We start from the raw sequence: 16,018 nt of genomic DNA, 5'->3' as shown, positions 1-16,018 counted from the left end.
AATAAATTAGTTTCAGGTGTACAACATAGTGATTCAGCGATTGTATACACATTACAATGACAATGACAATATATATACATTACAAAATGCTCACCACTGTGAGTGTGTATTACAGTGTGATTGACTCTATTCCCTATGTTGGACTTTTCATCTCTGTGACTTATTTTATGACTGGGAGTTTCTACCTCTTCATCCCCTTCACCCACTTCACCCATCCCCCATCCCCTCCCCTCCCCTCCCCTCCTTTTAACCATTTTTTTAAGTTCATTTATTTATTTTGAGAGAGAGAGACAGCATGAGTTGGGGAGAGTTGGAGAGGGAGGGAGAGAGAGGGAGAGAAATCTAAGCAGGCTCCACACTGCCAGTGCAGAGCCCAGTGTGGGGCCCGAACCCACAGAGCCATGGGGTCATGACCTGAGCCGAAACCAAGAGTCGGATGCTCAATGGACTGAGCCACCCAGGGTCCCCCTGACCATTGTCACCAAGGGATTTGGCTGAAGGTTGAAGAATAGAGGGAGCATGAGGCATCACGGTGGTTATTTTGTTTTCTTGTCATCTTTTCAGCTTTTAAAAATGTTTATTTATTTCTTTTGAGAGAGAGAGGGAGATAGGGAGAGGCAGAGAGAGAGAATCCCAAGCAGGCTCTGAGCTAACAGTGCAGAGCAAGATGTGGGTCTCGATCCCATGACCACGAGATCATGACCTGAGCCAAAACCAAGAGTCGGGTGCTCAACCGGCCGAACCACCCAGGCGCCCCTCTTTTTCACTTTTAACCCTTTTAAAAATTACATTTCCTGTAACAGCCCCTACGTTTTGAAACATTCTGCGCGTGTCTTTTCAATCTGTTGACAACATTGGGGGAAGAATTGAATTCCTTCCTTCATCCAAAACATCATGCTTGCCTGCCGTTAAAATGGAGTTCCAGAATCTCAAACTAGCGGAATAAGAGAATGTGGCAACCTGGGGAGCGTCACCACAAAATACCTCTGTTGAGAATCTCAGGGCTCTTGAGGTTGATAGTAGTTACAGCAGCCTGACCCCCCCTGATAAAAACATAATGGTTGTATCTAAGGAAGTGCCAGCCTGGGTTGACGGAAATCAAAACCTCATTAAAGCGAAACTCTGTCAGGGTTTCCTTTAAATGTTTGACGGGCAGGGAGGCACAGGTTACCCACAGCATACTAAATAGACGCCTTGTTCTTCAAGCCACTTGCTTTCTGCCCCCCACACTATTTCTTCCGCCCCTTTTCTGAATCAAAAATTAATTTGTGGTCTTCCAGCGTTTCATCTTCCATAGTATTTCCTTGTATCTTTTGGGCAATATGTTGGCTTTGGAGCCTTTGTCCGCAAATGTTGCTCCTTAATGCTCCTTTTATCTAAAGCATGCGAGCCACCGACTGAAATCCAGAAATACTTCAGTATCTGTCTGCCTGCCACCTCTGTGTTGTGGACTCTTAGACTTGTCTTGTCTCTGATATTGTCTCTCTAAGATACAGTGGCCTGAAATGTCTCACTTCACTTCCGTTTATGGAGAAGTTTCTAATTCAGATTAAGAAGGGAACTTGCCTTTTCGGCCAAGGCTTCTGCAGTGCTGTTCCTGGTGACCACGAAATCTCCTTGAATAGCTTGAGGGAGACAAATGATTGATGGGGGCGGGGCAGGTGGGCATCTGTTCTCCCGGGTCTAGATGCGTGCCTCCCGGAAAGGTGGACCGGACTCCACCCACAGCTGGAGAAGGCTGAGCCCCTTGGGGGTCTGGGCTTTAGGTGGGTGGCCGGTGCGGGAGAGAAATGAGACCCTGGAAGTGTTGCGGGGTGTGGAGTACTCTGCTGGCAGTGCTTCTGGTCACTTCCTTGCTTGAAGGTCCTGATCCAGGGAGCATGGTTCAAAGGCAGAGCAGACTCTCGTAACCAGACAGGCACATTCGAGTGCCAGGCAAGAGCTGGGTGCTGAGAGAATGAGCGGTGCAAGGCATGTTGGGAGAAAGCTCTGGGATGAGAGCTGCCACAGCGGGTGACCGCAGAGCCTTGGGGAATTGCAGTGGGTGCCCCGCGTGCCCTTGGACATAAATCAGGACGAGAGATCAAGAGACGCGTAACCGAAGAGGAGAACCAGAGCAGAGTTGCATGTGCTTTCCCTAACTTGTCTTTCCAGTAACTTTTTCTTCTCTTTCAAGATCCGTGGGGCTTGTCGGTCAGGAAGCCAGTTGCGTTGGTCTTTCCATTTTGGGGTTTGGCAAAAAGGGTCCAAGAGGTGAGACTGTCATAAAGCCTTCTTGGGCTCTCTGGCCGGTGGCCTTCCTTCTGCCGTGCTTTTTTCTTTTCTTTTCGTTTCTGGTTCTTTCCTTTTTTTTCCTTCCAGAGATGCCTTCAGACTCCCGGTGTTCCTCTCTCTCCACCTTGTTGTCTCTGTCTCTTACACCTTCTTTCCTGATAACCTACTGCTTCTGGTGAAAGTGTGCCCCACATAAGTCACCTTCCTTTGTGTTGTGGTTAAAAGCCAAGATGGAAACGTGCTGAGTCCTCTAGCAGATAGTGTATTGTGGGGAAAAAAAGAAAAACTAACTTTGTAGAATATTTCAGGTGGGTGGATTTCTTTCGTGGTTGTTACAACTGTCCAAACAGAGCTTTTGGGTGGCAGATTCTCCCTAACGAAAGACACGAACATCCTCACTTTCCATTTTAAACGTGCCTTATGTTGTCTCCAAGTTTGTAAATATTAAGCTTACTCTATTTTGGGAAACCCTTGTAGGTTTACTGAGTGTAGGAGGCATGGATTCACTGTGTTGCAGGAAGAGGGACAGGTGCTGTCATCTGTCACCGGCCTCTGGATAGAGCGGCCTCCTAGCCCCGGCATGGGGACCGCAGCTCTCAGCACTCCAGGCAAGGCTTAACCCAGGGCCAAGGACGGATTAGAAGAGTTTCACGGTCAGACCTTAAAGCCCACGGTTAAATCCTCTGTTGCTTTCTTTCTGCCTCTCGTTGGTCTAAAACACGTATAGCTGCTTTCTCTCTTTCCCGTGTGCTTCTGTCTACCGCGGTGTGTCGTGTAAGGAGCGGAGGCATGTGTCAGAGCCTGTTTCGAGGAGCGGAGATGCCATTTGGTGGACCACCCTCCGCCTTCCTGTTCTCTTCTGTTGTATCACCTTTGAAGATCTCCGGCTACTTGCCTTGACGGTCTGTCAGCAGGTGCCTGATAATATTTGTTCCCAGTTGTCGTTTCACTTAGATGTCCTGGTCTGTTCTCGACCATCTATCCTAGAGCTTTCTTGACTCACTTTCTGTAGGTGTGCCCTATTTCCTCACCCGTCAGACACCATCGATAGCAAAACACACCATTATCCTCCGTGCTGCTGAGAAGGAAGAGCTGCCGATAAAATCTGACACCGCTGAGCGGGGGACAGACCGGTGTCCGAGACGTGGCATTGCGGAACAGGAGTTGATGAAGTATGGTTTAGACTTGCATCTTGTTTTAGGACACGATCGTGAGAGTCTGTCTTTCAGTAGAGTAACGTGGTCGACTTCTTTCTTTCTTTCAACTGGTGTTTTTCTGGTGTCCTTTATGCTTTTCGTTTTTCTGCTTCCGTGTCGCCTTCTTGTTTTCTCTCTCTTTTGCTACATAGTCTGCTTCCTTGACTCATCGCCTTCGGCGTTTTGGGAAAAGTACGTATATAAATCCTAGTAGCGGTTACAGTACATTTTTCAGGAGCATTCTTTAACCTATATTTTTTTTCTCCCTTTTTCCTTTGCTCATTTGTTTCTTCAGTTCAACATAGGAGTGGCATCATATGGTATTTGTCTTTCTCTGACTGACTCATTTCGCTTAGCAGAATACATTCCAGCCCCATCCGTGTCATCGCAAATGACAAGATTCCATTCTTTTTTATGGATGAATAACACACACACACACCACACCTTCTTTATCCATTTATCGGTTGGTGGACACTTAGGCTGTTTCCATAATTTGGCTACTCGAGACAATGCTGCTATAAACATAGGTTTAGCCTATACTTTTCTAATCCTCAGAGTCAAGAATGACACCTCTTTTTGACTCTCGTTTAGTTGTAAGCCACCTACTTCCAATTTCCTGTTTCTCTGCTATACTCTTCCCAATTTTTGATAATATAACGTGGTGGGAGGTGTTGTTAATATTTTAATACTAATTCAGTACTTCATGTGATAACGGTCAAATCTTTTAAAAAAATAATTTTGACTCAACATTCCGTTATGTAACCATGTTTAGAAAAATTACTTCAGTTTACTTCCAGGGCTGGGACTAGGGTGAGCTGAGTGAGGTACTCAGCTTGAGCACACACTGAAAGGGTGCGGACGTAATTAAGATAAATGATGTTGTTTCCTTAAAAAAAATGTTTAACGTTTATTTATTTTTGAGAGACGGAGTGAGAAAGCATGAGCAGCGGGGAGGGGCAGAAAGGGAGAGAGAGAGAGACAGAGAATCCGAAGCGGGCTCCAGGCTCCGAGCTGTCAGCACAGAGCCCGACGTGGGGCTCGAACCCACGAACCGTGAGATCATGACCTGAGCCGAAGTCGGACGCTCAACTGACTGAGCCACCCAGGTGCCCCGATAAATGGCGTTTTAATGAAATGTTTTTAAACCAAAATTAATGCGAAAATAATGAAGGATGAGCAAAATATCAAAATTTTAAATTAAAGACGGGATTCAGCACAGTGAGGCAAGGGAGACGGAGTCTTATGAGACTTTTCTTTCTTTTCATTTACTTTGGTTCAAAAATATTGTGTGAAAATGTCATTTATCTCGATAACTGAGTGTCTTGGTGCCACTTTAAAATTTACACCCCGGCGGGAGGGTGGGGGGTGTCCTTTTTACCTCCCCTCATGCCAGTTCTGCTCAGCTGTGTGTTTAACTGGGCTCATTGCACACTACCAGTCCAAAAGGACTTTTCTAGTCTCCAGCTCCTAATTGTGCTTCTGTTCATCATATACTGGTACGTGTCCGCAGGTCGTTTTGAACCCCCAGAAGGCGGAAACTTTTGAGTCTCTCTAGGGCTATGGGAGAGCCTGCACTGTGTAGAGTTCAAGAGTCTGGGCTCTAGAGGCAGGCTGTCTGGGTTGTAATCTTGACTTTACCACCCATTGGCTATTTGCACCTCTGTTTCTTAATCTGTCAAATGGGCCTAATAGTAAGACTTACTACCTCATGGGTCGTTTTTAGGATTAGATGAGTTAACACATATAAGGTGTATACACTAGTCCTTGGCACTTCACAAGAGCTCAGTAAATGTTGACTTTTTTTTTAGCAGAGGGAAGGTAAGTTAGCTCCAGACAGCATGGTCCCCTGGCCCCTGACCCCACCCCAAATCTGTAGACTTTTATTTGCATCTTCTGACAGTATTGTAGCAAAATTCATTACTCTTTTGTTTTCCTTTAAGGCAAGTCCAACTTTTCTGCCTTAAATGATTGGAAGAATATTCCCTTGATTTTTGTTATTCAAAAATATTGCCGAGTTTCATGAGCTAGGCATTCATTATACTCTACTTTCCTATGAGTTGGACATTTCAGCGACGAAAAGCCTAAAAAAAGATTGCCGGGCTGTGCCTACATGTGTCTTTTCCCGTTGACTTTGATGGAATGTGGTAGACCATATCGTCAGCACCCACGGCTCTGTCTTCAGCTCAGGCTGTTTCTTTTCTTTTCTTTCTTTTTTTTTACGTTTATTTATTTTTGAGAGACAGAGTGTGAGCGGGAGAGAGACAGAGAGAGAGAGGGAGACACAGACTCTGAAGCAGGCTCCAGGCTCTGGGCTGTCAGCACACAGCCCGACATGGGGGCTCGAACCCATGAACCGTGAGATCGTGACCTGAGCCGAAGTCGGACGCTCCACCGACTGAGCCACCCAGGCGCCCCAGCTCAGACTGTTTCTTTTCTGCTGTCGTCACTTGCTGTTTCCGTTCCATTGACCGGACCTCTGTCCATCAGGATCTCTTGGATCTCTGTTGTGCACCTTTGGGATTCTCTTCTGTCTCACTGTTGCCTTGCTGCTCTTTGCAGCTGTACCTGGGGGAGCTTCCTTGTCTCCACATATTACCTATTTGACTTTCTTTGGTGTTGATTCTTCTTCCCAGTTTCAGTGTTAATTTTAACTCTACTAATGCTGATTCACTTTCCTCATAATTCCTTAGTGCATCTATCTCCTTTTTCACCTCAGTCTGTTTTCTCCTCCAGCTTTCTGGTCTTGTTTCATAGAGGCTCCTTTGTTCTGTGTCGTACTGATGAGATGCCTTTCCCGATGTTTTCTCTGATGCCTTACGTTAGGAATTTCAGAGAGGTGCTTCCTTCCTCTAAGCCTTCCGAGGATACCATTTCTTTTCACCAGCTCGGTACAATCCTTTTCATTTATTCTGTGTTAGAATTTTCCTCCTTCGTCCTGAAATGAAGCAGGCCTATCCAGACTCCTAAACTAAGTGATCATTTATTGGAGCACCCGGGTTAGTACTGACTCAGTGGTTCTTTGTGCTGAAGCCATAGAGTATACAAAAAACTACATTCCCCAGCATGCATTGCTACCTTTGTTCCTCCAGTCCCGGCCTTTGTCTATCCCAGGATGCAGTGTGTCACTGCCTGTGAGACTCTGCTTCCCTCCCCATTATCTCCTGGGTTATCACCTCTGAATGATGGTGATAGGGAGGTGAGGGAGGGACAGAGTTGAGGTGTGGGAAAATGAAGGGAACATTGTCTTGATTGCCTTTTTAAGATTTCTTAATTACTCTAGATGAAATTTACTACTTGTATAATTTTTTTTAATTTATTTTTAATTTTTTTATTTTTAAAATTTTAATCTTTATTTTTGAGAGAGAGAGAGAGAGAGAGAGAGAGAGTGTGAGTGCGGGAGGGGTAGAGAGAGAGGGAGACAGAATCCGAAGCAGGCTGCAGGCTCCAGGCTCCGAGCTGTCAGCACAGAGCTCGACGCGGGGCTTGAACTCACAGACTGTAAGATCATGACCTGAGTCGAAGTTGGATGCTCAACCGACTGAGCCACCCAGGAGCCCCTAATTTTTTTTTTTTAAAGCACTCCTGTATTTATGAGCTAGTTGCCCAGTATTTAAGATCTGAATCCAGCTCTCAGTCCCTGAGAAGTAGTTGGTTGGCAAGACAGGTGTAAGAAGTCTCTTTCCTCCTTTCTCATGGCAGATTCTAGTGTCTTGAACTTTGGGTTGGTTTTCTTAGCCCAGCCCCATCTATCCCCATCCATCTTATTATTTATGGGGACTCCTCCCAAGTCTGGAGTTTTTGGGTTTTTTTTTTTTTTTTTTTGAGTTTATTTATTTTGAGAGAGAGAGAGAGACAGTGAGAGAGAAGGCAAGAGAGGGGTAGGGACAGAGAGAGAGAAGGAGAGAGAAATCCAAGCAGTTTCCGTACTGTCTGTGCAGAGCCTGACGTGGGGCTTGAACTCACAAAGCATGAGATCATGACCTGAGCTGAGATCAAGAGTTGGATGCTTGACTGAGCCACCCAAGTGCCCCTAAAAATTTATTTTCTAAGTCATCTCTACACCCACCATGGGACTCATACTTAAAAACCCAAGATCAAGAGTCACATGCTCCACTGACTGAGCCAGCCAGGCGCTCCTCACCTTTTTTCAAATGGCCTCAAGAACTGATATGCAGATGCCATTTTGCCATTTAAAAATGTGGAAAACACACATACTAAAAAATTTACCAAGTTTAACTATTTTTAAGTATCTAGCTCAGTACAGTGTTGAATACTTTCACATTGTTGTGTAACCAACCTCTAGAAAACTCTCCATCTTGTGAAACAAACTCCATACCCATTAAACACTAACTCCCCTTCCCCTTGCGACCACTGTCCATTCTACTTTCCGTCTGTTTTTGCCATTTCTCGTTTTTGTTTTTTTTTTTTTTTAACTTTTAGGAGGTTGTGAAACTCACATTCCTTTTGAAATTTACTGTCTCTGAAAGTCTTAATAGTTATTCATTTATTTGGCACGTATTTATTGACCGCATGTTGTTTGTTCAGACCATATTCTAGGTTTTGGGGACACAGCCACGAGCAGGGGCAATATTGTCTCTGCTTTCAGGTGCTGACATTTTAGGAAGGAGAGAAACACAGTAGACAAAAAAATGAGCAGGGTGAGCTTAGATGGGGAGTTTAGATACGTGCTGTGAGGACAGTAAACTGACTGACGGGGCCGGGGGTGCTTTGGGGATGGTGCTTTGGCTGGGGAGGTCCCAGGGGGCTTCTCTGAGCAAGTGATGTTTGCGTCAACCCCTGGATTTACGCAGGAGAGCTCTCCCCCAGGTAGAACTGGAGGGGGGGGGGGCGTGTTCTGAATGGGAGGAGCGCCAGGCGCCAAGGCTCTTGACTGTAATGAACTTGGCTCGCTTGAGGAATGGAAAAACTACCAGCCTGACTTGAGCCCAGTAAGCAATGAGGAGAAAATGAAATGAGACTGGGCAGTCTTGCAAGCCAAACAGCTAGATTATGTTCCAGTTGCCGCGAGGAGCCACTTGAGGCTTTTAAGCCACAGCTATGTGATCGAACACCTGACAGAAAAAAAAAAAATTCTGCATAAAACTATGCTTGTGTAGGATAATCCCGTACACAGCCACAGGCACGCAGCACATATCCAGCTCTTTGATCTGCCTCTGTTACTTTGTTTCCATCAGCCAGAGTCTCCCCAGTGTTAAAAGCCTGGGATACTTGCAGGTTTTTCTTTGACTGACTGTAATGAAAAGGTTGATGGATATGATTACTTTACAGGTGGAACTCCTGAGACCCTGAGAGGTCGAGTTCTAGTGCACATAAGGCAGGATCCGCTTCAGCCCACCTTTTCTTCATCCCTTATACCTGCTCTTAGACCAAGAACATAGCCTCCAGAGGGAGGGTCAGCTGAGTTCGAGATCTTTTCTAATTCTAATGGTGGAATTGCTATTCTCAAGAGGAAAGGGAATTCCCTGCCAACACTCCTGTCCCCATTAGTAAGCATATATAGATAGTCTGTAATAATACCTGACTCGGAAATAAACAGTATGAGAGCTAAAAAAAAAAAAAAGTCTTTGTTTTTCCCCCAAGGATTGAGGGAAGATTAGAAAAATGCTTTTGTTTTACGAGATTGGTGTTTGTAAAACGTTTCTTGCTAGAGTGGAATGAACATCGGTCCTTAGGGGCTTCCTGACATTGGCAGAGGCGGGGGCACGTGATGCAGGCACCTTTTCAGAGCCGTGGTCATGATGTCAGTTGGCATTTGTTTTTTAATGTTTGCTTATTTTGAGAGAGAGAGCTCACTCAAGAGAGAGCATGAGTCGGGGAGGGGCAGAGAGTGGGAGGGGAGAGAATCCCAAGCAGGCTCCACACTGTCAGCGTGGAGCCCAGTGAGGGGCTCAAACTCCGCGACTGTGAGATCGCGACCTGAACCGAAACCGGGAGTTGGACGCTTAACCAAGGGAGCCACCCAGGTGCCCCATCAGTTGGCATTTACGCCACAATGTGAGCCGCCCATTTCTGATCAAATTTGACTTGTTTTTCACTATAAATATATATTTTTAATTCTTTAAATGCAAAAAAAATTTTTTTTTAAATTTTTGTTTTGACACAGAGAACATGAGCAGGGGAGAGACAGAAAGAGAGGGAGACGCAGAATCCGAAGCAGGCTCCGGGCTCCGAGCTGTCGGCACAGAGTCCGAGGCGGGGCTCGAACTCACAGACCGTGAGATCATGACCGGAAGTCAGACACTTAGCTGACTGAGCGGAAGTCAGACACTTAGCTGACTGAGCCACCCGGGCACCCCTTTTTATAAATATTTTTTGAAGATTAAAAAAATTAAGAAAAATCTGGCTTTGGTGAATGTGCCCCCCCCCCCCCCCCGAAAGACGGGGAAAGAGCCAGCCTGTGGTGAATCTGGCATTGCCATTGTACAGATTCCAGTTTATAAATAGATCCAGATCTGCACGGCCCTTGGTACCTCATCCAAAACAGGGCCACTGAGATTTGCCACAGGCCACTTCCTGGGCCCCTTTCGGGTCAGCCTCCTTATACAGTGGGGCACGGGTCTCTGTTGAGCCGTAAATGCTTGCCTTGGAAAATCCTAGGCATCATCCCGGGTCTTTCTTTCAGAGAACATCCTGGGATGGCACGGGCCCGAGTCACATTCCACGGAACAGCTGAGAAACGGGACGCTTGGCTCTTTGCCCGCGGCCAGCGCCAACGTAACCTGGGCGATTTTACCAAACTCCGCCGAAGACGAGCAGAGCCCGCAGCCAGAGCCAGAGGTAAGCGAGCCGTGCGTTCTCTCTCGGCACCTGCGTGGCTTGTGTTCTCGCTTGTCCCGAAACGTAGCAATCATATTTGTAACTTGCTCGTCTCTTTGTTTCAAGAGGAGCCAAATCGTAAAACGGAAGCGTTGCCTGGAGTGGGAAAAGCGGGTCGGCGTGCGCCTGGCACGTCTGTTCTCGTGTCTGGCAGCTGCTGTGGGTGCGATGCGATGCGACCCACGAGGAATCTCCTGTTTGCATTGAAATGGGAGTCGTTTTAACTCCCAAATGGGAGAAACTCAAACACGCCCATTCAAACGATGCCCGTTGATGCGATGGGAGCAGTTACAATGTATTATGTCGCTCCCCTGAATAATGGCTTCTTCATGTGGTCCGTGCTAACCTAAGCGCCTGCCTCACACGCTCGAGCCCTGCATGCTCCAGAACCAGGCCAGGGTCCCCCCGGGCGCGGTGGCTGGCACTCCCGGGCATTGCGCTGCAGCCGGGTCCCCGCTGCAGGGGACAGCTATCCTGCCTGGTCCAGGAGGGGCAGTCCCTGCAGATCCTCGCGACCGGCTGGGCTCTGGCAGGCTTCGTGGACTGTCACCTGCCCGCAGGACTCTCCCGACTGACCGTACCCCTGAGTGGCGGCCGGAAGGAAGCCAGGTGCAGCATTTCCTTTTGTTAATTTTACTTTGCGTCGCGAGGCAACTTTGTTGTTTGTGGCTTTGGATGCGCCCGTCCTATTGACGTGACCCTGTGACCTAGGCGGAGCCGTACTTGAACCGGGTGTGAGGGGTTCTTCTTCCTTCCAGATGAAAACACCGTAGCCTGAAAACTGTAGGGCATTCATAAAATCTGCTTTGGGAGGTTGAAAGCCCCAAGGCAGCTTCTTGGATCAAACGGTCTTGGTTGTCGACGGAGCATGTTTTTCCGGGGCACCTGGGTGGCTCAGTCGATTAGGGTCCGACTTCGGCTCAGGTCATGATCTCACGGTTGGTGAGTTCGAGCCCCTCATCGGGCTCTGTGCTGTCGGCTCGGAGCCTGGCGCCTGCTTCGGATTCTGCGTCTCCTCTTTTTCTGCCCCTCCTCCACTCACTCACGCTCGCGTGCGCGCTCTCTCTCTCTCTCTCAAAAATAAACATTAAAGAAAAAAATACCGTTTAGAAATGTTGTCCAAGCTTCACACGATTATATTCTGTGACAGGGACTTGGTAGCTTAGCTCTCCCAGAGGCAGGATCAGCCTGCCCACAGGTATTTCATTAGCATCTATCAGGTGCCTTCGCAGGGCGTGAAATGAACAGGGGGCGTGAGATTCTTGAAAGCACTTGCCTCTACCTGTACGATGAGAGTCCGGTTGATCAACCTGCAGCTGGTGTGAAGGTGACTCAGAAGGTAAGTTGGTGGCAGCTGAGTAAATGGTAGGAGCCCTGCTGCCCTATTGTTCTTCTGAGAGCCTTGGGTGGGGTCGCATGGGAGTGTTGAAAACTGCAGTATGCTTCATTTCCTCCTCAACAAACCTTGGGGGGGGGGTCGCATCATAATAAATATATTTATATTTAAGGTCTTGCTCTAGGGAAAAATGAAGAGAGTAGGCGAGTAAGTTATTAGATATTTAGTAATAAATCTTTAGGTTCTCACTCCCAGCAGCATTCTTGGGCAAAACCTAACAGAAGCCATCACCTAATAAGCGTACTTACACCGGGGCTGGTGACCTTGCCCGTCCTGTGAATCCATCGTTGTGCCTTCTGCTCTTCCCTGACAGTGCTCCCTCCAACCCTGATTCTTGAGAGGCCAGATCTGTCCTTTTTACCGAAAATGGTTGTCCGCTTTGCTGTACCGATCACTAGCGTCTGCAGAAGAGTGTATTGTTGTCCACGAGAAATAACCAGCTTCCCAGTTCAACTTGTTAAAAATACTTTGAGGGAGAAGAAGCAGGGAGAACTTTTTCCCCCTCAAGTTAGGAACATCTTTAATTTCTGGTTGTCGTATTACGTTTACTCCAGCCCGAGCAGCCTAAGGTGGTGTTGGGTATGTCCCTACAGCAGCGAGGACTTATGGGGGAGGGGTGATGGCCGCGTGATGGTGTTTTGATGGTTTTCTGAGACGGGATCGGTTAGAGACTCCTCTCATTTTTTTTCCCCCGAGCGACCGCTCTGGTAGATGAGTCTCACAGCCCAAAAAGCGGTCGTTTTCTATTTTTATTTTGTCCTCTGTCACTTTTTTTTTTGTCTTAAGAATTGAAGAAGCTAGCAATATCCACCCAGTAGTTTTCCTGTCAGAAAAAAGGAAAATGTTTCCGTTGCCTCCCTTTTGTACAATTCGGAGAACTAACCCAAGAAGAAATGCAGTGAAATTCCTTATGAGAAGCTTCCTGAACCCTTTGATACAGAGAGTAGAGTTATATGTGAGTCACTGCCGGGGAACTCAGGATTGTATTAACTCAGTCCAGGTCTCACTGGGCACAGACTGGCTGTCCTACCATTCAGTTCAACTCTTGGCATTATCCACCTGGGCGGAGTGTCAGACCCCGCAGGTTAAGGGCTCAGCCCCCCAGGACTCTCCCAGCCCCCCTCCCCCCACGGCTCCAGCCGATGACAAGTCCAGGCCACCCGTGCTTCTGCCCAACCGGCTATAGGTCAGAAGTTCCCACAAACCCCAGCGTGAGTTTGGATCATTTGCTAGAACAGCTCACAGAACTCAGAGAACTGTTTACCAGTTTATTATATACAAGGTTGTAATTCGGGACCAGATGGAAGAGGTGCATGGGGAAGGCTCACGAGTTTCCATGCCCTCCCTAGCCACCTCCGTGTGTTACCAACCTGGAAGCTTCTGACCCCTATTCTTTCTGGGTTTTGTGGAAGCTTTATTACGTAGGGATTGATTAAATCATTCGTGATTGAACTCAACCTCCGGCCCCTCTCCCTTCCCTGGATGTCAGGGGGTGGGACTGCCCCTCTAATCCGTTTTAGTTCCCCCAGGAAACTGTGTCCTTCCTTAGGTTACCTAGGGGCTTCTAAATGTCATTCATTAACATAACAAAAGACACCTTTCTTTCTCGCCCCACCCTCCTCACCCCTTCATCCCTTAGGGAATTATCAGAGTTTTAAGAGCTCTGTGCCCAGAATGGGGACAGACACTCTTTCTTACTATGAAAGTGTTCTACCCCCCCTCCCCTATTCTGGCTTTCCTGTAAAACAACTCATAGATACCTGGAAAATTAATGCATTTCCAAGCTTAGTCTGTTCAGTTCCCAGCAGAATAAAACTGAAAGACCAGTGTGTATTTAATATATGAGTTAGAGTAGAACTGTGGTTCTCCTCTACTAAAATTTTATTCTGCTGGGGCTAGAACTAACTGCATGTGAAAATGAAATATTCGTCCATAATGAAATGAGTTAGGATCTTGGTTTTACCCATTAGCAGACGATTTTTCAACTCCCTTCGCACCGTTTGAAATTGAAATTTAGAAAAAGGTTTTTGTTGTGCTGTCTTGGGAAAGAATACCTTGTAGTAGGGTAAGGGAGAACAGTGATGGGGAGATACCGGGATTGACCCTCTCGGCCCTCCTGATGGGAAACGTAACAATGGCATGTCCCGGAATTTTGTACGGCTAGGTGTCGGAATGCATGATTGGCTTCATAAATGAACTTGTGTGAGACTTGGAAGCCTGAGAGGAAACCAGGTTCCTTGTGCTGGTGCTGCTGGTGGTGGGCAAGTCATGGGGGTGTGTGTGTCCCAAAGCAGTTGCGGGGGCCAGACGCATTGTCCGAGCGCCTCAGGCCCACCTGCTTGGGCTGGAGAGGCTGTTGGGGTGGCAGCTGTGGCCGCTTCCCACCATCGGGACCTTGGCTACCTACCGCCTACCATGGTGTGTCCTTGAAATAAAAGTTGAAGGGGTCTTTGCTCTTCCACTCCTCTCAGAGATTCTGTAAGCACCTAATTCCCATATCTAATCCCTTTCTGATTGAAATACCTGGTGTGGTTTCTGTTTCCTGCTGCAGATCAAGACCAGTCAGTTGCACTTGGGGATCAGAAAGCAGAGGGTGACATGGAGACAGTCGTGTGTGTGACCCTGTGGACCTACCTTTCTGGAGGGACAGAACCTTCATTTTTTTAAAAGTTAGTTTTATTGAGGCGTAATTCATAAATAGTAAAACCCACCCCTTTTTGAAATAGTTTTGAGAGAGAGAGCGAGAGCGTGCAAGCAGCGGAGGGGCAGAGAGAGAAGGAGACAGAGGATCAGAAGTGGGTTCTGTGCCAACAGCAGACAACTGGACACAGGGCTTGAACCTATGAACCGTGAGATCATGACCTGAGCCGAAGTCGTATGCTTAATGATTGAGCCACCCTGGGGCCTCATACCCGCCCTTTTAAATGCAGTTTTGACACTCTTAAAGAATTAAAACACAGAGTAGCTCTATCACTTGACAAAATTCCCTTGTGTTTCTTCATAGTTAGCCCCTCCCCCTAGCCCCGGACAGTCCTCATCTGTTTTCTGTCCAGGTAGCTTTGCCTTTTCCGGAAATCCACAGAAATGAAATCATACGGTGTGTGTCCCCTTTTGAGTCTGGCTTCTTTTGTTTCGCGTAATGCATTTGAGAGCCGTGCACGTTGGCGTGTTAATCAGGGCTTCCCGCCTTCTTCCTGCTGACTTGTATCCATTGGATTCAGAGTTGGTTTCCCCACTCACCAATCGAAGAACATTTGGTAAACTTAACTTAAATCCTCCACGGATTTAGAAACAGGGAAGCATGTGTTAATCATTTAAGGCAGATATTTGGTGTCTGGATACCTACCCTTGGCCAGGAGGGAGGAGGTGGAGAATCAGTACTACTAATCTCTTTCTCGGAGACCCTGAGCAGAGGTATTTAAGCTAGTGCCTCGAGAGCCCGCTCTCAGTTGCTGTGCACCCCTGCGTTGACTGTTCCTTTACAGACATTGCCTGGTTAATTGTCTGAACTTCAGGGCAACAAAGTTGTCAAGAGATCGCACACCCTACATCCCCCCAAATCTAGCAGGTTCAATAAGACTTCTTTTTCTTTCTTTCTCACATTTATTTATTTTTGAGAGAGAGAGAGAGAGAGAGAGAGACAGAGCGTGAGTGGGGGAGGGGGAGAGAGAGAGAGAGAGGAGGACACAGAATCCGAAGCAGGCTCCAGACTCTGAGCCTTCAGCCCAGAGCCCGACGTGGGGCTCGGACTCACAGACAGCGAGATCATGACCTGAGCCGAAATCGGATGTTAACTGATTGAGCCACCAGGTGCCCCCCCGCCTTTTTTTTTTTTTTAACAGAAAGACTTCTTCTAATGTCCCTAAGTACTGAGCATTTAGCCAAATGGGCTTTGGTTAGAAAATTGCAAAATTGAATTTTTAAGTAAGCACGTCATAATCTCTCCCCCACTTCCCCAAGGGAGGGGAGGAAATTGTTTTACAAATGAAGGAAGGAGACAGATATAAAAGATTTAGCTGAATTTTGCCTCAAGAAGAATTTCCATGCCCTTGGTGGATTCATCATTTTAGCACTGAACTTTTGAACCACCTAACAACACAGAATGCTGTGAATTTGAAATCGTCTGACATTCAAGTTGACGCCTGGCCAGTATAATCCCCTCAACCCAGTTTTATCATCTCCTGATTCTTCACCTCCATGATACATAAATGTATAGGTATTTATGACTAAGGGTATGTATCAGGCACAGGATGGTGATGGATTTTGGAAGATAAGGTAATAGATTGTTTTGATCCTTTGGATAATTAACACAAAT

General features: G+C 47.0%; 1 protein-coding gene across 3 annotated transcripts in view; it reads left to right on the top strand.

The window, feature by feature from the left end:
• OSBPL10 (oxysterol binding protein like 10) overlaps nt 1-16,018 on the top strand; it is a 305,981-nt gene that overhangs the window by 230,291 nt on the left and 59,672 nt on the right. For all 3 annotated transcript variants that reach the window (XM_027040852.2, XM_027040851.2, XM_027040849.2), the window contains one exon: nt 10,114-10,268. In XM_027040852.2, coding sequence (XP_026896653.1) covers nt 10,114-10,268 — 155 coding nt within the window. The remainder of the gene's footprint in view (nt 1-10,113; nt 10,269-16,018) is intronic.

This window comes from Acinonyx jubatus, chromosome C2, assembly GCF_027475565.1.
Source record: "Acinonyx jubatus isolate Ajub_Pintada_27869175 chromosome C2, VMU_Ajub_asm_v1.0, whole genome shotgun sequence".
NCBI classification, from domain to species: Eukaryota; Metazoa; Chordata; class Mammalia; order Carnivora; family Felidae; genus Acinonyx; species Acinonyx jubatus.
Note: the sequence above shows the minus strand (reverse complement) of the source record. Positions and strands in the feature narration are given on the sequence as shown.